This window comes from Myotis myotis, unplaced genomic scaffold, assembly GCF_014108235.1.
Source record: "Myotis myotis isolate mMyoMyo1 unplaced genomic scaffold, mMyoMyo1.p scaffold_m19_p_12, whole genome shotgun sequence".
Taxonomy (NCBI): domain Eukaryota; kingdom Metazoa; phylum Chordata; class Mammalia; order Chiroptera; family Vespertilionidae; genus Myotis; species Myotis myotis.
This window is the reverse complement of record NW_023416316.1, coordinates 16113961-16137583: the sequence shown is the minus strand read 5'-3', so window position 1 is coordinate 16137583 and position 23623 is coordinate 16113961. Positions and strand designations below refer to the sequence as shown.

Here is a 23623-nt window from a genome sequence, read left to right as displayed (position 1 = left end):
TTTATTTTCCAATATATATTGATTCATGCTTACTATTTTTTTTAAAACGTATTTTATTGATATTTTACAGAGAGGAAGGGAGAGGGATAGAGAGTTAGAAACATCGATGAGAGAAACATTGATCACTTGCCTCCTGCACACCTCCTACTGGGGATGTGCCTGCAACCAAGGTACATGCACTTGGCCAGAATCGAACCTGGGACCCCTTAGTCTGCAGGCAGACACTCTATCCACTGAGCCAAAACCTTAGGGCATGCTTACTATTTTTTTAAAAATATATCTCTATTGACTTCAGAGAGGAAGGGGAAGGAAGAGAGAGATAGAAACATCAATGATGAGAGAGAATCATTGATCAGCTGCCTCCTGCACACCGCCCCATTGGGGATTAAGCGTGCAACCCGGCATGTGCCCTGACCGGGAATCAAACCATGACCTCCTGTTTCATAGGTCAACACTCAACCACTGAGCCACACTGGCCAGGCCATGCTTACTATTAATATAAGAACTTACGAACTAGAAAGCTGAAACTAATAAAACTTTAAAGATAAATGATATAATTCTCCTTTGAGAACGGACAGTTTTTTTCTAACTATATCATTGTGAATAAGAAATGTAAAACAATGTAAAAGCACGTTCATTTAAATTATTAAATATGCAAGTACTTCTTATTTCTCTCTACCATATGTCTGTATAATAGAAAATATTTTCAGTGTTGAATGAATTTTTCATTGCTGTGCCTTTCCATTTTTAGGTGGCAAAAAGGTTGGCATTAATCCTAAAATTAATAATCTAATGCCAGGATATGAAGTTGCAAAGTATGATCTTATCTGGATTTGTGATAGTGGAATAAGAGGTGAGGCTTTTCTTATTTTATAAAACTATTTATTTGATGAAAAAAGTTCCAAAAGCAGTCTGAAAACAAATTTATCAACCCTTTTTTGTTAGCCTAATAAAATAATTCATTTTATCATTATTTTATGGTAATGTGTCAAGTTATACTAAGATTTTGACTTTTTTATGCTACCCTGGAACGTTATATGTATAAAAATGTTTTCATCTTGAAGAGACAATTTCAGCCATTAAAAAAGTACAGTTGTGGTCCATTATACATTCTATAAACTTTCTCACAGCTGTAAAGTTCCACTTTTTCATGTGACACTTTTACTTTGATCTGTTCGTGGCACAATAACCACACTATCTCACACAAAGGAACAGAAATTATAGATATTTTAGTAGAATACATTTAGGGCTTTTCACTTAGATGATTTTAACAGGAAGCCTTTTCTATACTGAAATTTCAACCTGCAGCTTTAAAGGTTCATACTTACTGTAACTTCAGAGTTCTGTGCTATGCTGTTGCATTCTAATTACCTCGGGTTTCTCAACCTCAGCACTGTTGACGTCTGGGCTGGTAATTCCTTGTTGCTGAGGCTGTTCAGCAGCATCCCTGGCCTCCACCCACGGGATGCCAGTGGCACCCCTGTCAGGGTGCCACCCAGAAATGTTTCCAGATAATGCCAGGTGTCCCCTGTGGGGCAGCAGGTCAGAACTGCTGCCTTCGATTATTTGTGTTTAAGTCAGGGTGGCACTCCTCATAAGTCAGGACCCTTACATGTCTATCAGAGACTATGTTCGACACATTTACTATCAAAAGTTATATACCATCATGAATGTGTTATGTTTCCAGTGCACAAATCTCTGTCAAGTATAATCTTACTTGATTCCTGGCAGCAGTTTTATGAGATAGGACATCTCCTACCCTCCAAGAAAGTATAGGCTCATTTCCTGTGGTTAGAGAATGAAGGAGGAGGCCTAAGAACTGGGGTCCTTTGACCTCTACCCCTGTAGTTTTCGACTAGGACACATTGTCCATCACTCCAGTTTGGAGGATCTGAAGCGGGAGTAGTTAAGGTTTTCAAGGTATATCCATATTAGGTACATAATGGCCTAACAACGTATAGAGTAAATTAGCTTATCATAAATTACACCTTTTTGAAATTTTGTATTCTACTCAGAAAAGGGATTGGGATTCCTTTAATAGATCCAAATATAAAAAAAGAATTTAATTTTTTAATTTTTTTTTTAGTAATTTAATAACTCACAGAATATATTTTACATTAGTGGGCATTTTACTAAAAAGAGTGTTTTTCTCTCTCCCCCTTGCCACCTTTTTGTATTTTTTATGTAGTGCTTCCAGACACACTCACTGACATGGTGAACCAAATGACAGAGAAAGTCGGCCTGGTTCACGGGCTGCCGTACGTAGCAGACAGACAGGGCTTTGCCGCCACGTTGGAACAGGTGAGTGTGATGCTCATAAATAATCTTCTTGTTGTCGGATTCCTACTCGCCCAGAACTTGAGCCTATTCAGAGAGTTGGGATGACATTTTGGGAAGGACGAATTGTCCTCTAATCGACTTTTTGTTTAGAAAAGGAAACTCTCAATTCCTTCAAAATGAAATATGTCTTATTCTTATATGCCACATTGTGTTTCTGTTTTAGAAGTGTCCAGGTTGATTTATATGTCAGTGATAAGCACCTCCCATTTTGCACCAACCCCTGTAGTTTAGGTTTAATCTACCAGACTTAGAATGAATAGAAATAGGCCAGAGGATTCATTCCATTTTATAAAGAAATCTGTAGAGCCTCCAACTAGTCCATAGTCCCATCCCGTTCCTCAGACCTCACTTAATAACTGCCTATGGAATGAAGATGTATATTTCTGGTCTTAGAAGTTTGGTCCTATTCAGTACCACAAAGGGCTTCATTACAGTCTGGGTATGGGGTGGGTAGCAAGAATCATATTCTTAATTGCCCTGATAATTCCCTGCTCCATGCCGTGTATGCAACTCTTGCCATCGAGAAAGATCACTGCTCTCTATTTCAAGCTAATTAGAAGACGTAGCATATCCCAGATGCAAATAATCAGTAGGGTTTTATGTATAATAAGTAGGGTGATGACCATCTTATTCTAACCATTAATTTTAACAGCTTGCATATCTCGTGACTTCACAGCTATCTAGGGAAAGGGCAGTAAAATGGGAGACAGAATTTTAGTGTCTGCCCTGATTATGAAAAATAAGTTGAAAAATAAAATTGGGGAAATTGAGAAGCTCAGTGACTCGGGGGCAGGAAGCAGCCAGCTATGAACGGATACAAGAAAAGGAGTTAAGAAATCATCCTTTAGGTTGATAGGTGGTGTTTGTATATGTATTCATACATATATACATATATTATATATGTGTGTGTGTGTGTGTGTGTGTAATTATATGAACATTCTGAAAGCAGGATGATAAATATTTCTTCATTTTTATATATAACAATGGGTGATATTTTTACCTGTCTTATTTTATGTCTAAATTAAGTTTTATTTGGATAAATCTTTGAATCTTGCAGTTTTAGGGAAGATCACTTTTATTTGAGAATAGAATCTACTTTTCCCTGATGAACAAAATAGATCCAGAGACATGGAAGCGTGGGACAGACGTAACAGATCTCAGAGGGAAGGGGGTGGCAGGGGAAGAGATTAACCAAAGAACTTACATGCATATATGCACACCCCATGGACACAGACAGTAGTGTGGTGAAGGCCTGAGGTAGGGTGGGAGTCAGGTGGAGGGGTCAGAGGGGAAAAAATGGGGACATCTGTAATACTTTCAACAATAAAAATAAATTTTAAAAAATAGAAGTAATAAGGTAATAGCAAGAGTAGTCAACCAATGAAATTACTGACTGCCTGACATATGGAAACATTATTTATACCGATTTTTATTCAGGTAATTTATATAAGAATATGATATTCATTCAGTCATACTTAAAGGAAACTCATTAGAAATAAGAGTTTATAAACACCATACATAAAATTCTAATTGTATACATGTGTTTCTGGGTTGTTTTTTCGGCAGGTATATTTTGGAACTTCTCATCCGAGGTCCTATATCTCTGCCCATGTAACTGGTTTCAAATGTGTAACAGGAATGTCTTGTTTAATGAGAAAGGATGTGTTAGACCAAGCAGGAGGGCTTATAGCTTTTGCTCAATACATTGCTGAAGATTACTTTATGGCCAAAGCAATAGCTGACCGGTAAGAAAACTAAATTACATTAGGCTACAGTATGCTCAGTACCTAAATCAGTACTTAACTTCTGTTGGTTTATTCTATTTGTTAAAACCATGGATTAAGGACTCTTCATTTTTGCTAGTGAATGCAGGATAGGTTAATATTTTTAGAAAGTAATTTCTATAAATTCATAGATAATGTTATTCTAAAGACATAAATATTCTCATTCATCTACATTCTTCAGATTAATGAGGTTTGAAGTGATTAAAAGGAAGCTTCTTTGTAATTGTGAATGTTCATTATTATGGGTGTAAATTTCTGTGTGTTTTAGAAGAATTAAAAATATCAGTGTAGTCATAAGCCAGTAGGTGAAAATTCAAAGGACATTATTTCAAAGTTTGAAATTTTCAGATTATTTGGGATTTTGCTAAGAAGCCAACTAATGGTTCACATGATTGACTTAACATTTCCCTATCACAAAATAATACTGTTTGCTATTAAAGGGGATCCTTGTCTTGTGTGATAATTTACTAAAGAAGTGGTTTAAAAATTGAAGTGTGGTTTTAAAATTTTCTCATGAATGGTGTTCATGTTGTTTTGTGGTTTCATAGTGTTTCGCAAGAGATATATAATGTCACTTTTTGTTTACATTTCTTGTTGAACACACACACACACATCGCCCTTCCCCACCCCTTTGTGGTTAGTAGACTAAACTTTTTTATAAAATTTATTGTTTAATGTATTACATATGTCTCCTTTTTCCCCCATTGACCTCTCCCTGGCCGTTCCCACCTAAACTTTCTTTTTCTTAAAATATATTTTATTGATTTCAGAGAGGAAGGGAGAGGGAACAAGAGATAGAAACATCAATGAGAGAGAATCATTGGTTGGCTGACTCCTGCAAGTCCCACGCTGGGGATCAAGTCCTCAACCTGGGCATGTGCCCTGACCGGAAATTGATCCGGACATTCTGTCTGGTTCATAGGTCGACGCTCAACCACTGGGCCAGAGACTAAACTATTATATACAGAACCCATTCCATTTAGAACTTTGAGAATACCTGTTGTTTAAGTTTCTTAAATTGTAAACGGAGGGGTTATAGCTTCTTCCAGCCCTTAGATGGTACTATCGGGAGCCCACGTAACTGCTCAGACATCCACATGATGTACCCTGAGTGCTAATCCTGAGGACTAGGCTCTCCCTGATGCCTCTTTACAGTGATGATTAAAGCATCGCCAGTCACACTTGCACGTGTCCATCATCACAGCTCAACTGTCTTAACTTTCAGAGGTTGGCGGTTTGCGATGTCCACTCAAGTTGCCATGCAGAACTCTGGCTCATATTCCATTTCTCAGTTTCAATCCAGAATGATCAGGTGAGTCAGCCGCTTTCTGCCTTTTATACTTTGTTTAAAAAAGGGGGGGAGGGGGGTGATTTTTATGTGGTATAACTTGTTTTAAAAATAAATCTAAAAGTCAGATTTTTCAGTTCCAGAAAAGAAAGTTTAGCTTCTTTTTAAAATTAATTTAATGTCTACATATATTTTCTTCACTGTGTTACACAGAAAGCATTCAGAAAAGAAACGTTGAGACGATTTTTTTATGTGCTCGTCTTTATTTTCTCATTTTCTATACTTTGAATTTTATAATCTTTATTCATATAGACCATACAAATGAATTTCTAGCCTTTTTATATGCTAAATAAAAATAGAAGAGATTCATTAAATACTCTTTGAAGAGGTGGGCCTTGATATAACATGGTAAAGAACTGATTATTTTCAGGGGGAAAGGTTTAGTCTTGTAACCAAGCTATTGTTTAAAGAAAATCCTTTTATTTTTTAGGTGGACTAAATTACGAATTAACATGCTTCCTGCTACAATAATTTGTGAGCCGATTTCAGAATGCTTTGTTGCCAGTTTAATTATTGGATGGGCAGCCCACCATGTATTCAGATGGGATATTATGGTATTTTTCATGTGTCATTGCCTGGCATGGTTTATATTTGACTACATTCAACTCAGGGGTGTCCAGGTATGTGGATAGGTATGGAAAGATTGGCAGTCATTTGATGGAACTAAAACTTTTTAATTTAGCCCTGAACGGTGGCTCTGTTAGTGGGAGTATCATCCTGTGTACACCAAAAGGAGGTAGGTTCAATTCCCAATCAGGGCACATACTTGGGTTTCAGGTTCAGTCCCTGGTCAGGGCATGTGCAGGAGGCAGCCAACCCATGTTTCTTCCTCACATCAATGTTTTTCTCTCTCTCTCAAATTAACTCAATAAAAACGTGTCTTTACATGAGAATTTTAAAAAAACAAACCACTTTTTAATTTATTAAAGGTAGAAAAGATCAGATAGCTTCCCATTGAAGGTTAATATCAAGTTTAAACATTCCTTTTGTTGGTGGAATGTGGACCCAAAACTCAACTTGACTTTCAGCTTTCAGTTGTTATGCAGTCACTATTATTAGGACTCAAAGAAAAATAACAATGATGTTAAATTAAAAAGTGTTCACTCAGGATGTATTAGGCTAGCAGTTTTTTAATGCTTCTTATTTACTCACTAGAGGCCTGGTGCACGGATTCATGCACCAGTGGGGGCCCTTGGTCTGGCCTGTGCCCTGTCACAATCCGGGATCCCTTGGGGGATGTTGGACTGCCAGTTTCGGCCCGGTCCCCACAGGCCAGGCTGAGGGACCCTACCGGTGCATGAATCTGTTCACCAGGCCTCTAGTATGCATATAAGATCTTTGGTTAATCTCTTCCCGCCCTCCCCCCTCCTCCCTTCCCTCGGGGATTCATCAGTCTGTTCCCTGTTTCCATGCCTGTGTGTTGAGCATCTGTCCCCTGGTGGTCAGTGCACATCATAGCTACCAGTCGAATGGTTGCTTAGGCTTTTATATATGTAGATAATTAAAATTTTTATTATATTTTTTAATACTCACCCCAGGTATGAGGATATTTTTAAAAATATATTTTTATTGCTTTCAGAGAGGAAAGGAGAGGGAGAAGGAGATAGAAACATCAATGATGAAAGAGAATCATTGATCACCTGCCTCCTGCACGCCCCCCACTGGGGATGGAGCCTGCAACCTGGGCATGTGCCCTGACTGGGAATTGAACTGTGACCTCCTAGTTCATAGGTCAGTTCTCAACCACTAAGCCATGCTGGTCGGGTATTTTTTCCATTGATTTTTAGAGAGAGTGGAAAGGAGAGGAGGAGCTACAGAGAGAGAAACATCTATGTGAGAGAGATACATCATTGAGAGAATTGACTCCCTCTCATGCCCCCCACGTGCCGGCATTGAACCTGCAACTGACTTACGTGCCTTGAGCCCGCAACGCTTTGATCCTTGGCTCTAACCACTGAGCAACCACCCAGGCCAACATTTTCTTTACCATTATAATATTGCATCACAGTTAAGTTATCTTAAGAAATGGATTTTATTTTTTTTGAACAGACTTGATTTTTGTGTAGTGTACTTAAAAGTGTGAATTCAAAAATGTTTATTTTTTTTAACTGTCTTTAGTCTGATAGTAAATCAATTCTTTTTTTTTTTAATTTGTAGGGTGGCACACTGTGTTTTTCAAAACTTGATTATGCAGTAGCTTGGTTCATCCGTGAATCCATGACGATATACATTTTTTTGTCGGCATTATGGGACCCTACGATAAGCTGGAGAACTGGCCGCTACAGGTTGCGCTGTGGGGGCACCGCAGAGGAAATCCTAGATGTATAACTACAGCTTTGTGACTGTACATACAGGAGAAAAAAGAAGTATTATAAATTATGTTTATATAAATGCTTTTAAAGATCTACCTTCAGTAGTTTTATCACATGTATGTTTTGGTATCTGTTCTTTAATTTATTTTTTGCATGGCACTTGCATCTGTGAAAAAAAAAAAAAAAAAGAAACACATCTGTAGTCTTGGCCAAATGGTATACATTATTTTGTGGACGTAGAGAATCAAGAGAATTGGTTCTAGGAACCTGGGTCTGGTTTTTGTTGTTTTTTGAATATATATATATATAATTTTATATATATATAATTTTTTTTTCATTCAAATGCTCTGCAGCAAACACTGACAGTATCCTTCAGTAGAAAAAGTTTCTTATTTATGAGTACACTCTTTTAGAACATTGATGGAATGGCAGCAGCTTTGTTTTGGGGTTCAGAAAAGACTAAAGTGAATGGTATTGCGCAGTGAACAATCCGCAGCGAGGTACGAACGGGAAACTTTTTCATGCTTTATGCCTACCTCTCGTAGTTGTTGCAGAGCAGATAAAAAGTGTAACAAGGTAGCCAGGCCTTGCAAAAACAAACAGAAAAACTTTACAAAATAATAATAACGAACGAGCTGGAGTCTAGTATTTCTATAAATCTGTGAGGAAGATTTTTTTTTTTTTTGGCGTCACTGCAATGAACCCAAAGTGGTTGAGTTTGGTTTTTAATCATAGCCATGTATCGAAGGCATCTTTTTGACCAACTCTTGTTGGCTCTGTCTTGAACCATTGTTAAACACTGTGCTGGTAACCCTTTCCTTCCCTGTCCCTCACCTCACCCACCCCATCTGTCCTTAACTATCAGGGGGGTGGGGGTGGGGGGGGTTGTTTTAAGTGTGAGTAGATGTTTTGATAGTTATGAGGAAAAATGCATTTCAGACACATTTCACACGAGCTATTTTCTTAAACAGTATGTCTCATTGTTAAAAAGAATGTAATTACAGGTATTTAATATCTTTTTTAAAGTAAATCTTCTAGCCATCAATAAATAAATTGCAGTGGGGTATAAGACGGGACAGGATGACTTTTACTCTTAAATAATCAGTATCAACCAAGTCTACTGTGCGTGTGGTTGGTTTTCTGCTTTATTTTATTATATTTTTTTTTGGTTTTTTACTATTACAGTTAGTCTAGTCTTATTTAAATTGGATTTTTGTATTCCAGTTTGTATGACAAAATAGACTAGAACAGTGCTCCTTGTAAATGCATGCCGTATTTCCCTCTCCCCTCCCTTCAGGCCGCTAAACTTGCTTGTCAGGTTGTGCTTAGCTTGTGGTGAACTGGACTTGTTTTTTGCTTTTTAAAAAATAGGCAAATATGTAAGGGACAGTGCATAAGCCTTTTTCTTTTTCTTTCTTTCTTTCTTTTTTTTTTTATGGTAGTGGAATGTTTGCTTTTCCTTTAGGCAGGGATGGCATGTTGTCCGTATGAACGCCTGCTGCGGGGCTGACACTGACAATATGGCAGCTTTAATTCTAAGTTACTCAGTTTCCATGTCCAACTATCATGTGTAGCATATTAGCAATAACTACAGTTTGTAGAAAATGAACACGTTTTCACTGCACTGAGCCAATTCATTTAATTGTCAAATGACTATATACATAGTTTAAATTGTAATATATCTATAAATGTGTATATACTGTGTATACACATTGTATACAAGCCTCTCTCTGGGCCAAACTACTTCATTCTTTTTCTTTTTCCTTTTGCCTTATGATGAGTTTGTTTTGAAGGGCATCTTCTTCATGAACAAAGGCTTTGATGCATCACCCTTTCTATGTGAAATGGGTAGTACTGTTCCCTGAGGAAAGTTGCACAGGGAAAGCCAGTCTAGTTGTGACCCACTCCGTGTGTATGCTTGTAAATCACTGTTGTACAAGTTGACTTTTGCTGACCATGTTTGTAACTTGTTGGTTGATTCATGAAGTTTGGTTGATGCCACCCTTGGCCTGCTGAAGCGAAATCATGCTTATTACTTAGCTTTTTGCTGATGTCAGCATGGGTAAGGGAACAACAAAACCAAAATGGCTGGACAGACTTCCTGTGTTCTGTAAATACATCATGACTGTTCTGTGTGTGTTTGATGTGGGAGTGGAGGATTTCTTTAAAGTGAAGCTTCGTGGGAGCAGACAGAGTGATTTTTTGTTTAGCGAGTTTAGAGTGGTGATAAAATGGTAAAAAATAAATAAATATTAATGTCGAAGAGAGCGTCACAACAGAACTGTAGAAATCCAAATTTAATAAACTGTCTTTTTAAAAGTATCTAGACTATACCATGTCTTATTATTTAAGATCATTGTCCTTATGTTTTTTTGTTCAAAAAATAAAAATTTGAATACAATCAAAACATGAGCAGTACTGCATTTTTGTTTCCTCTTTCCTTTTGTATTTTCACAAATAATGTTAACATGTTCCACCATTTGCGTCGGAATTACTAGAACAATTCTGTGAGGTGTGGGTTTTGAAATCTTCATTTTCCCAGTGCTACAGGCAGACTGATGGCTCAAAGTCCAGCTTTTGGACAGCATTCTAACATGGTTGCCTGTTAGAATTGCCCACAGAGATTCTGGTTTAATCATTCTGTTCATTGTTTACTGTGCAGACAGACCTGAGAAGCACTAGCCCATAAAACGTTTAGAAAAGACCCATTGGTACCTCTGCCCCCCACCCCCATCCCCCTCACCAGGACTCAGCCGGAGCTCAGCTCCAATAGGTAGGAACGCAGATCCAGAGGAAGGAATGGAATGGCATTGCAGCTGAAGACCTAAATGCCAGGTAGACTAAGCGGCACCCACACACTGACCAGGGCCAGGCTCCTAGTCTGAGGCACTGCCAGGCCTATTTTACCACCTGTCTGAGAAAGAAGAATACGCTTAGCTGGAGAGCCAGCCCCAGGGAAGGGGTGTGGGGAGACCGAGAGGGGTCTGGCCATGGCACCACCTCTACACCTTGACCCAGTCATCAAGCTCCTTTATAGTTTGTTAAACCCTAATGTTTAAGAAATGATTAACACAAAGTTGAGTGTAAGTCTTAGAATTTTAGAGCTAGGCACATTTCGAAGAGCCCTCGCCCTTAAAAGTAAAGAAGGTGAGATGGCCACTGTGAAAGGTGTGATCCCAAGGGTGCGGCAGACAGCTGCCCACAGATCTGGGAGTGGCCCCTGATACATCAGCCCCCAGTGTTGAACTTCACACCACTGGACCACATCTCAAATTCTGCCTCCAACAGCTTTACCACTTGTTACATGAGCCCCAAAATTAAAAAACAACAACAGGTTTTTAAATAACTATCCATATTCCAACTCTTAAACATTGTTCTAGGAAGCCAGATTTAAACCTGCAGAACAAGAATGAAAGTTACTATAAAGCTAGTTGAAGGTAAAATGCTTTACGTATATCATTTGATGGAGAAGATTGGTAAATACCACAAGACCATGTTTACATGGATGAAAACAGTTCATTTCCTTCTGAAGCTTCGTGGGATATATTGTCTGAATTCATTCACTGGATGTGAATCTACTATTTCCTTTACTTGCTGCAAGTAAATAAACTACCCTGTGACAACCACGTCTGGCTTTTGAGTAGAACACATCAAATGGGGAACCCCTTGAGTTTGGTAACAGTTGCAGGCAAGACCATCCCTCCCGTGGCCACCAGTATCTTCTTGCTATAAAGAAAACCTCTACTCAAAATACTTCAATGGCTTGATAATACTTTCAGGGTAAAGCCTAAGCTTTTCTCACAACAGAGAGGCCATTTAGGTTAGGTTCCTGCCCACCCCTTTAGCCTCATCTCTTGCCATCTCCCTAAACACACTCACATAAACTCTCTTCATAGTAAACTTCCCTCCCTTTCCTGCTCTGGGTCTTTGTGCATGTTGCTTCCTCAGCCAGATCCCCCGATTCCTCTAACTGACCCTCACCTCACCCTGGGGACTCGATTCAGATGCCAACTCCATGATTTATCTTCCCATGGCTGTCTATACCGCCCCCCCCCCCCCCAATCTGTGCCTCCACAGCCTCACCCCTCACTTCCTCCCTGGCACTTAACACTAATTATTTTAATTGCCCCTTTAATTGTTCATTATTAGACTGGGAATATCAAGGGCAGGGTGGTCAGTAACACTCACCTTTGTGCCCCAAGCACGTAGCTTAGGACCTGACACGAGTCCATTCTCCTGAATCAATTAATGAACAAATAAAGATAAGCAGGCCTTTATCACTAATCTAATGCCTATAGCTAATCACAGAGGAGTGCAGGCCGCGGAGCCAGAGCGCTTGGCTGCGCTTTCCAGCATCAACATTTGCTTCCTGTACCTCTCTGTGCCCCCAGTGTTATCTATGTGTCAGGGTTGGTGTGAGAATTAAAGGCGTTAATGCACATGAAAAGCCACATTCTCAGTAACAGGTTTGTGTGCCTAAAATAAGGATCTAAGTGCAACGCTGTGGTCACGAAGTGAAAATGAAAGCTTGGTTACCCCCTGAACAAAGTCTCTTCTTACTTCAAGGCCTGAAGAAAAGAATTGTTCACAGTCTGGTGGAGAGGGTCTGCATGATCATTTTTAGAGCAACTGATCCTCATCCCTGGGTACTTCAGGGTAAATAGTGTTTGAGGAGAAAACGCAGTCGGATTATAAGTAGTGCCTTTGTAGCCCATACAATGCTGTCCAGGATGCTAGAGCCAATGGGCTGAGTTGCAAGGCCTAGCAAGCAGTTGCAAGACTCCACTGTACAGGCCTGCACTCCTGCAAGAATAGTCCACAGAACCTGAAGGCTGAGAGAACTTGGTGTTCACAGCAGGGCATTGCACACATGTGTGGAGTGAGGTGCACCTGTGGCACGGGCAACATTCGAAGAATTTTACCTGGCTGGGCTGTGTCCAACTATTCTTTTTTTAAATATATTTTTATTAATTTCAGAGATGAAGGGAGAGAGAGATAGAAACATCAATGATGAGAGAGGACCATTGATCGGCTGCCTCCTGCACGCCCCCTACTGGGTATGGAGACTGCAACCCAGGCATGTGTCCTTGACCGGAATCGAACTTGGGACCATTCAGTCCGCAGGCCGACGCTCTATCCACTGAACCAAACCAGGTAAGGCCAACTATTCTTTTAATAGACAGCTGGCTCGGGATAATGCAAAGATAATTTCTGAGGTTCTCTGACTCTGGACACTGAGTAGTGAGTGTGAGGGGTTGAGGTCTTTCTAGAACTGGTCACCTGAAAGGGAATTTTCTTCTGCATGGCTTTGTAGCTCCCATGGCTCCCAAACAGTCCTATGAATTAGACTTATTTTAGTTCTTTGTTCTTTTTTAAAAACACGTTTTTATTCATTTTAGAGAGAGAGAGGAAGGGGGAGAGAGAAACTTTGATGGAGAGAAACATTGATGGGCTGCCTCCTGCATGTCCCCTACTGGGGATGGAGGCGGAAGCCCAGGCATGTGCCCTGACCAGGGAGCAAACTGGTGACCTTTCGGTACATGGGACAATGCTCAGCCCACTGAGCCACACCAGCCAAGATGAATGAGAACAGTCTGAAACGCCAATGACAGTGCTCCACTACCATGTGGTAAAACCAAGAATTCTAAACCTTTGTAAGTTTTCCTAAGATTCTGATGCAAGCACTTTCTAGCACATCTTGAGGAACGTTACGCTGAAGGTTAGCACACGAGGGAATGCATTTTGCACAATCAAGGGCCGTGGAGTGCAGGTGGTGACCTTGGGAGCAGGATAGTTGAGGCTCAGCTTTTAGGACTATTTTTTATTTCTAGGTGAAGTGGCTGTGACCATGTGATTTATGATTAAGAAACATGTATTTAGTATCCATCCCCTTTTTGGCACAGAGCTCCAAAAGCCCTTAGAATTTCCTAAAGGATGAGGGCGGTCAAGATGCCTGTTGTGATGCTAATGAGGTGGCTTTTGGACTGCACCGGTGATGGAGGCTACATGCCAGGAGAGCCTAGCATGTGACTAGGGGGTTGGAACCTGCATGACCTCTGGGGATAGGAGAAGGGCGAGAGATGGAATCCATCCCCAGTGGACAATGACTTAATCAGCGGTGCCTATGTAATAACGCCTCCACACAAACCCAAAGGATGGGATTCAGGCAGCTTCCCGGCTGGCGAACACGTGGAGATTTGGGGAAAGAAGCGCCTCTGGAGAGGGCACGGCAGCTCCGAGATATTCTCCCCAGGCCTTGCCCTACGTGATTCTTCCATCCGGCCTTCCTGGCTCACATCCTTTTGTCAGCAGCCAAGCATCTAGTGCATAAGATGTTTCTCTGAGCTCTACGAGCCGATTTAGGGTGCAGTACAAACCCCCATCCATAGCGGATCAGTCAACAGCACAGGTGACAACCCGGACTTGCCATCAGCATCTGAGTGGGGGAGGGGCAGTCTTGGAGGCCGGAGCCCTGAGCCAGCCAGTGGAGAGGGTCGGAAATGAGTTGAATTCTTGGCCACCCAGCTGGCCCTGAGCATGGCTTGGTGGCATGAGGAGAATCCTCCTCCTCTGCATGTTGGAATTTGGATCAGGAACCACAGAGTGGCCCAAGGAAGTGTAATCACCAGAGGTTGCGACAACACAAAGGAATCTGCAGAGCAGGCCAGATGGGACGACAGATGCTGGTTGGCAAACATCTCTTCTGGTAACAGGGGAAACGGAGACAGAGGAAAACTGGTTGAAAAGTTAGCACAAGCATTTCTCTTAAATAGTATTTAGCTATTGATTTGTCAGAAATAATTTTTTGTGAAAATGTTAGAAAAATAAAAGTGATGGGAAGAAAAAAAATTTTTTTGCTCTTAGAAACTGCAGTTTGGAACTTTGTCACCAGGGTAACTGGAACTGAAATTTTTTACTCTGTTTTCATAGGTTAGCCCAAGGGGGAGGGATGTGTGTGAAGAGGAGTACCATGGCTGTGTGTAATGAGATTGAGTCAAAACTGCAGAGTGCATGTAGGACACAGTCCCTGCCCTCAGGGTCCCCACTGATTGGGGCCAGCAGATCTGCACTGCCCATCCTTAGGGAATTCTGGGGAAACGACAACCTGTATAGACTCTTCAGATCTCAGTCCTCCCAGCTAGGACAACTCAGCCACGAAAGGAAGTTGAGACACAGGGCGAGAATCCAAATCTGGCCGCTTTGCCTGTTTGCTGGGCCCATCTCTGGGGAAACGGACATCGTCCCACTGATGCCAGCAGCACTAGAAGGTTTCACTTTCTTGCCTCTGAGAACAGAGACCTCGCCCCCAAAAGCCTCCACAGGAAAGTCCCTGCTTCCTGTCCCAGTTGCCACTGGCCCATATGACAGCCGCAGCCAGCCCACCACAGCCTGAGAGGTTCCAACCGCTGACTTGCCACCAGATTATCAGGCAAGAGAGATGACAAACAAAGGGAACAGGTCATTTTCAGGAAAGAGACCAAACTCAATGGCCAGAAGATGAGAGTAAGTTGAGGGAGAAATAAGGGGAGACACAGAAGAGAAATTCAATTAAAATATAATGAGCGGGAAGAACATAATGAGAACGTTTAAGAAGACAGAAGTAGAGCATAAAAAATGAAATTATGGCACTAAAGAGCATGACTTCTAAATTTAAAAATTCAATGTAGAAGTTAAAGAGGATGATTACTTCTGAAAACCAAATTAGTGTTGGCAGAGGGAGGGAGGGAGCGTCCCAATAGCTCTGAGCAAAACAGAACTAAATATGAAGAAAAATGCACAGATACCAGACAGTGGATCCATTAGGTGGAGACTTAATAGCCTAATTATAATAGTTCCAGGAAGAGAAAGGAGGCGATAGAAGAAAACTAAAGTCGATGATTTTGATATAAAGGACTCCCTAGTCCCCGGTGGGTGTAATGAAAAGACACACTCACATAGAGTGTCCTGATGAAATTTGTGAGTTTCCAGGATAAATTTAATGCTCACCAGCCAGAAAGAACAAGTATTGACAAAGGAAAGAAAATCAGGCCATCACAGGACTAGCAGCAATACTGGAGCCTCTTGTCTGTCTTTATGAGGGTCTGACCTCTCAAAGTCCCAGGAGATTGAGACTCAGGGAAAGTCCACGTCGGGATCACAGCGGACTTCCCCTGACTCCCAACCTTTCCCTCACCTCTCCAGGACGTCCCTCAGTTCCTTCCTGAGCATGACTGGCTCTCAGTGCTGTTGATGTTATCTCCCTGTTCCCGCCACCTAGTCACTCTTAGATTTGATGACCAGCTTGGCTTTCCCTGCAGCGACCTAATATTCAAAGTTTGATTCTGCCAGATGTTCAATTAAAACTTTAGTTGACTTTATAGCTTCATTGGGACTATTGCAAAAGTTATGGCATTGACCAGAAAGAAGTAGGTCCCTAAGAATTGAATTTGGGAAGGATTCATGTGATTCAAAGTACCCCAAATCTCACTGATACAGGTACTCTTCCTCCCTTTTTGTGGAGGAACCCACAATGATATTATGGGAGTTCAGAATGAGTCACCCCAAGATATGCCTCTGTGATATGTGGATTGTTTTGAGCTAAAGGTAACCGAGACCCTGCAGGCTCAAGAGAAACTTCTGCTCCACCCCCGCCCACACTCAACTACATAGAACAATTCCAATTAGGGGCCTTGCCTAATTAAAAGGGATTATCAGAGAGAAATCTTTTTGACCTATCTATAGGGCATGGCAAACTTCTCATGACTGAACACCTGCTCTTCTTACTGGCCTGCAATGACCTTCCTCCCCTCTGAAGCCCCAGGGTGATCCTTAGCCCAGAATGTCATATATGGACATGTAGTTGGCCCATTGATGATATCAAACTAATAGGACTTAGAGGCCAGGATGTAGCAGGTGCTTTTTTAAAAAATAGTTTTATTGATTTGAGAGAAAAATGGAGAGGGAGAGATACCTCCTAGTTTATAGGTCAACGATCAACCACTGAGCCACACCAGCCAGGCAGCAGGTGCTTTAGATACCTTCTTGGGTAAGATGCATATGTGCCTAACATAAGAGGTGTATCCCAAGAAAATATAGGGGCTGCCACTTCATTAAGGTATCAATCCCAGGTGGATATCTCCTTCAAAGGAGGAGGCAGATGCAACTCCTGCCTTTAAGAAAGAGGCACCCTGCTTGGCAGACCTCTTTTGATTTGTCTACCGCATTAAAGCATGCTGGTTTGACCCTTTTACTGCATGGCCTGCAATGTATCTGCAGCGTAGTCCACTGGTTTGTCTAACACATACAGCCTTCTTGCATATGTGGGAGGGATGGAAATGCCAAGCTTCTAATTATGCCTTGATCTTTCTGATGACCACCCTCTATCCTGCCAGGACTGAGCAGGACCGAAAGCAAGGAAAAAATGAAATGGTGGGTGAGGCATCTTTCACTATTGCATCTGATGACCCACTTAGAAAAATGTTGATGCTCATTTCCACAACTATGAGCTCTGCTGGTTTAGAGGAATGTTTCCACCAGCGACACAAAAATGATGACACCGAAGCAGAAGCTGAAACCATCACTTGACCATTGGGGCACCCCATACCACTTGAAGAGCAGGCCAAAGTGGGTTATGGTGTCGACTAGAATGGTTTATCCTGATTATCAAGGAGAACTTGGGTTGCTGTTACACAATGGAGGTAGGGAGGAGGTATGTCTGAAACCCAGGACATAACTTCTACCTCTGTAAGGGGAAAGAACCAGTTCTTCCTCCTGTGTTTTCTGTGAAGGTTTCCTGGCATCCAGCAGTTCTCTGAGACACCAGCTGGGAGTCCTACAATTTAATTCAACTCAATCCCACTGGTTAAGGGTTCAGTCCTACAAGGCTGATCCCTCCCCACTTCAGAGAGATGCCAATTGCGAGGCCAGGTTGTCTCCTGTGAATCACTATAAATCAGAGGCTTCCACAACCCCCTCCTTGGGTTCCATTAACTTGCTAGAGGGGCTCATAGAACTCGGAGTAACACTTTACTTACATTCACCAGTTTATTAAAGGATATGATGAAGGCTATGGATGAAAAGATATATAGGGCAAGGTGTGGCGGGGTCCCGAGAGTAGGAGCTCCTGTCCTTGTAGAATTGGGGTGAGTCACCTTCCTGGTAGGTGGATGTGCTCAACAATCTGGAAGCCCTCAAGACCGCATACTTTTGGGATTTTAGGGTGGCTTCCTCACATAGGCATGGCCAGTTACCAAACCCGCTCCCCGCTCCCTTCTCTGCAGAATGGAGGGAGGGAGGGATGTAAATGCCAAGTTTCTAATTATGCCTTGGTCTTTCTGATGACCACTCTCTATCCAGGAGCCCACCCAGAGTCCCCTCATTAGATAAAAGTGCTCCCACTGTTTTTTGTTTCTAGTCCTCACTTGGGGAATCCTCCGCCCTATTGATTTTTAGAGAGAGTGCAAAGGTGGGAGAGAGACAGAGATATCTATGTGAGACACAGCCATTGGTTGCCTCCCAGGCCTTGGAGCCTGCAACTGAGGTATGTGCCCTTGACTGGAATCAAACCCGGGACCCTTCAGCCTGCAGGCTGACACTATCCACTGAGCCAAAATGGCTTGGGCAATCCTACTGTGCTTAAGAATTTACAAAGGTTTTAAGACTTCTGTGTCAGAAGCAGGGGCAGAGACCAATATATACATATTAATTATTTCACAGTATCCCAGTACTTCTTTGTTAAGTAATGTTTTCAATGAAAAGCATGTATAGCATCATCCAGCCAACATACTAACTCCCAGGGAGAAAGAAGCAGGGAATGGATGGTGGAGGAAAGAAGACCATGTGATGAATTGTGGGCCGAAGGCTATACTATACACTGTTATTTTTTCCTTGTTGTGCCATAATTAATTGCTCTCTTTTCTATTCCCTTCCTAATTTATATGGAGGTTTGTGGTGATCTGGTTATCTTTAAAATATAATATATAGGTTACAGGATAGAAAGACAGAATCCAGATAGAACTAGAGAAAGACTACGGATCGCCTGCACGTATGCAAGAAGGCTGTATGTGTTAGACAAATCAGTTGACGAATCTGTAGATATTCATCACTTTTCCTGGCTGTCCAGCAATTTTTGAGCATCCTTACTATGTCTTAGGAATTTATCATCTGATAAATCTCACTGACCCCCCGAAGTTAAAAACCAAGAAACCCTCTTTCCTAGTTTTCTTGTCACCTGTGGCATAACCAGGTAATCCGGGCTCCATCACTAAGGTATCCATGGAGACACTGACTTGGAAGTGAGCCATATAAGGGAACAGTACTGCATGTCTATACATGTATGTCCATTGGGTAGCAGAGTATCTCACTTTCAGAGCCCTCGAGACTGAGTTCTTGGTGAAGAGCTGTCACAGGGTTAGTCTCTTTCCTGGTTTGAATGTTGGGGGAAAACTCACATAGTTTGTTGTGGGTTTTTTTAGCGAGAGTGGAAGGGGCGGGGAGAGACCAAGAGAGAGAAACATTGATGTGAGAGAGACACATCAATTAGTTGACTCTTGCACGGGCCTGACTGGGGCCGAGGATCAAGCCTGCCACCCAGGTACATGCCCTTGACGGAAATCGAACTAAGGACCCTTCGTTCCACAGGCTGATGCCTTATCCACTGAGCCAAACTGGCCAGGGCTCTCTATTTTTTAAAAAATATGTCCTTATTGATTTTTTTTGAGAGAGAGGGAGAGGGATAGAGAGATAGAAACATTGATGAAAGAGGAATATCATCTATTAGGTGCCTCCTGCACATCCCCTACTGGGGATGGAGCCTATAATCTAGGCATGTGCCCTGACTAGGAATTGAACCAGTGACCTCTTGGTTCCTGAATTGATGCTCAACTGCTGAACCACATCAGGCCAGGCTCACGTGGTTTTCTAATACAATTTCTATTGTATTACAAGTCATTATGAATTATTTTTCTGGTATTTGACTGAAAGAATTATCAAACTCAAATCTTTCTGGATGCCACATGATAGTACCTCATCTGTGTGGATTCGAGTTTGACTTTGTCATTTCCTAAACTTCCTCTGTTGTGAGAGCCTCAAAAATTGCACTTCTGCAAAGCAAGCTACTTCTGTAAGTAACATTTCTCAGGCTTAGCTTCTCACTCTGTTTAATGGGAAAGGAGAGAAGTAACATTTGACTATCTAATCGTGCCAGATCCATGAGCCTCTATTCCTCTCAACAACCTCATGAGGTTGGAATGATTATATTCCTTTTACAGATGATAAATCAACCAGGGATTCTTGCATGTGAACTCCCCACTGTTTTCAGAATTCCCACCCACAGGCTAATTTAGCCCTTGTAGTCTGGCTGAGCCTGATTATCAAGGAACTCACAGAAAACTTAGCATGGATTTTTTTTCACAGTTAAGTAAAAAATTGTATTTTATTTTCTCACTGATAAAATTGGCACAGTTTACAAGGGTATAGGAAAACAAGCACTCTCCCACATTGCTGGTGGAAGTATAAATTGGTACAATTTTCAGTATGAAAACGACAGCTCACATGCCTTTTGACCTAAAAGTTCCACTTCTAGGAATTAATTCTACAGCTATGCCCATGCATATGGCGAATTTTATTTTTAATCTCTTTCTTTCAGGAGGTTTCCATTCAGGATGGCTCTAAGAGGAAGAAGCCGCCTTTGGAATTCTCAGCAGCCCTAGATATGAGATAACCAGTGTGCAGCCAGCAGCCTGTCTGGATTGAAAATGGATATGGGTAGGTGACATCTCCATCCATCAAACATTGCCCTGATTTCTTCAGTAGAATGACATAGATAGCACCTCACTATATCCCTTGTGGATTGCTGCTGAAGAGCTCAAACTATTCACCAACTAGTCTGCCTTTCTGATGGATGATGGAAGATGAGAGGGTTGGTACCATGTAATAGGAGATATTGAGCCAAAAGTGATTAAACGTTCCAACTGCCATACAGGCCTTTAATCATCTTGCACAGGAAATGCCAGAGTGTTGTGCGAATGAAGTCATCTTTGGCTCTGACCTCAAGCAGGAAGGGAGTCCTCTAGCCAGAGAACCTTTACAACCCCCGTTGGTGACCACGTCTGTATGAATACAGCCACTCGAAGAGGAGGGGCCCAGCAGAGTGCACACTCAGAGTCCTGAGGCCAGAGTCAGAGCACCAGCCTCACTCACTGTTCCCACACTGAGTGCCCAAGCACTGCACCTTGAGCGGGTACAGAAAGATGACTCACAGCAATTGGCTCCTGTAGAAGAGACAGACCTCCCGGTGCGGCCACACTGGGTCACTTGAGGAGACATGGGCTGTCCACAGAGAATTAAACCCAACCTGCCCCTCCGCTTTAGGGTCATCGCTGGAATGATCTGAAGGAGCGGCTGTCCCTCAGCGTGTGCTAGAGCCCCTTCCCGTCATTCTCAATGTCCCATTCTGCCAAATCTGTAGAGTTCTGAGCTTGGTGAATTCCTAGGCAATATTAGAGTCTTCTAGAAAAATAAAGATATTCACTACCTTTTACCAATTTCCTTCCCATCAGTCCTGCCACACATTAAGGGGGCATGGTACTTGGATGGAAAGAGCATTTCACTTGCTATTTGATGTAGGATGAGCCTTCCTGTGCTTTATTTCTTTATCTGCAGCACCAATTTTTATGATTCTGTGGTAAATTTACTGACATGAAAAGAACAAAGAGGGGCCCTGGCCAGTTTTGCTAAGTGGTTAGAATATCGGCCCACGGACCGAAATGTTTTGGGTTTGATTCCCAGTCAAGGGCATGTATCTTGGTTGCAGATTCCCCAGCCCTGGCAGGGGCACGTGCGGGAGGCAACCAATTGATGTGTCTCACACTGAACGTGGGTGTTTCTCTCTCTCTCTCCCTCCCCCTCCCTTCCACTCTCTTTAGAAATCAGTGGAAAAAATATCCTCGGAGGATTAAAAAAAAAAGAGAGAGAGGGCAACAGAATACTAGAGTACCTGGATGGCAGTGAGATAACCGAGACAGAAAAATACCAAGACCAAAATGACGGGTGCTCTGAGAGCCTAACCGAGAGTGAGATCTGAGTCCCTGCCTATAATTTCAGCTGTGCTCACTGTGAGGACAGGTGTTTGCCTTCTGTTCGGAAGCAGACTTTAATCCTAGCTGTGAGTACAGCTCATGTCAACAGGGGTGGCTCCAGAGAAATTCAAAGTAATTGCCCAAGACACAACATCAGCCCACACCAAATTCTCACACTGAAGAATTACTAGCAAACAGGAATGCCGGTCTTGCCATAGCTCATTAGATAATGGAAAAGGCATGGATTCTTCTAAGTCAACAACATCTGATGCTTCAAGAGCCAGCCAGGCAAGCTCTTCCAGCCGTGGAGAGGTGTGGCTCTGCCCTGTGGTGACGCACGGTGCACACCCCAGTGCTGCAGTGCCCATTAGTTGTGTAATGAATGGATGAGTCAAAGATCAGCCTTCCTGGTCTGACAGCTACGTGGTAGTTCCTGGGTAGTTCCAGTCTGTCTGTGGCTCCACGTAAACAATCCCGGGGCTGATTAAGAGCCTACAGAGTCACCATCAAGACCTGAGTTTCAGTATCTTAGGTGAAGAGGCAAGATAAGGGGACTCCTGACTCACAGTTGTTAATCCAAAGAGCAACATTCAGTCAGGAACTGGGCTTCTCTGAGCATCTTCATTTTCTTCAGGGCATGATGTATGTATGAGGACAGCACACGGGGAGGAGCAAACTAAGGGTCTGGCCAGCAGGGCTAGCTCTGGTATGAAACCTTACCTGTAAGACGTGGCTAGTCAATAGCACTCACAGCTCCATCCACATTCTCTTCAGTGAGCCTCCTCCCACAAGTGCCCTGATCCTAATATTGGTATTGACACTGGTCACCCTGCTCCCCAATAGTCCCGGGGTGAGTGGAGTGGTGAGCTCTCCTCCCAGTCTCCAGTGATGCAGGAAGAATCAAGAGGCGACATACTCCCAGGTTTAAATCCTGGCTGAACTATTTAATAAGTGGCTGACCATGGACAAATAACCTCTGAGTATCAATTTCTTCACCTGCAAATTAAGGATAATAGCATCCACATTTTTAGGGTGGTTTTGAAGATCAAATCATATATATAAAGTATTTAATACAATGCATAGCACAGGTATTAGTTCCCTAATCCCGGGATTAGCTCACTAATCCCCGGGATTAGTGGCTCTCAGAATTGCAAACATATTACAGTTCATCCAAATGACACCCTCCTTTTGCTTTTCTCTTGTCAGAATCCCCTATTGCACGCCCAAGACATCTGGTCACCCAGCCTCTGCTTTGAATCTATCCAAGACAAGAGAGAATCCTCTTCAGGAGTTCCGAGGCTCTTGCTGAAATGGAGCTCAAATAGAACTCTAGGGGGCTTCTACTATTTGGAATTGGAACCCCTTGTGCACATGCAGGAGTGGCTCTTCTGGTTGTGCAGATATGCACTGCAGCGCTCTGGGTCTTGCAGTTCATCTAGACCCGTGGTCGGCAAACTGCGGCTCGCGAGCCACATGCAGCTCTTTGGCCCCTTGAGTGTGGCTCTTTCTAAGCCTTAGGAGTACCCTAATTAAGTTAATAACAATGGACCTACCTATATAGTTTAAGTTTAAAAAATTTGGCTCTCAAAAGAAATTTCAATCGTTGTACTGTTGATATTTGGCTCTGTTGACTAATGAGTTTGACCACTGACCTAGACTAAAATGTCAATGGCGCCTCCTTGGAGTTGAGCAAGGCGATGGTCTTGGCTATGTAATAGTCACCCAAATATTTCTCCAATGAAGACCTCCAAGTTTCTCCTATCATGCCTCTTATGACAACTT

The 23623-nt window shown here is 42.2% G+C and overlaps 1 protein-coding gene across 2 annotated transcripts in view; it reads left to right on the top strand.

Annotated features, from left to right (window-relative positions):
* Positions 1-10191, top strand: part of UGCG (UDP-glucose ceramide glucosyltransferase) — a 33356-nt gene extending 23165 nt beyond the window's left edge. Inside the window, exons 4-9 of one of the 2 annotated variants that reach the window (XM_036330017.1) lie at positions 752-853; positions 2189-2301; positions 3907-4085; positions 5350-5436; positions 5903-6092; positions 7630-10191. In XM_036330017.1, coding sequence (XP_036185910.1) covers positions 752-853; positions 2189-2301; positions 3907-4085; positions 5350-5436; positions 5903-6092; positions 7630-7800 — 842 coding nt within the window. In that variant the 3' untranslated portion in view covers positions 7801-10191. The remainder of the gene's footprint in view (positions 1-751; positions 854-2188; positions 2302-3906; positions 4086-5349; positions 5437-5902; positions 6093-7629) is intronic. The other variant, XM_036330018.1, reaches the window with a different exon arrangement.
* The last annotated feature ends 13432 nt before the right edge of the window (positions 10192-23623 follow it).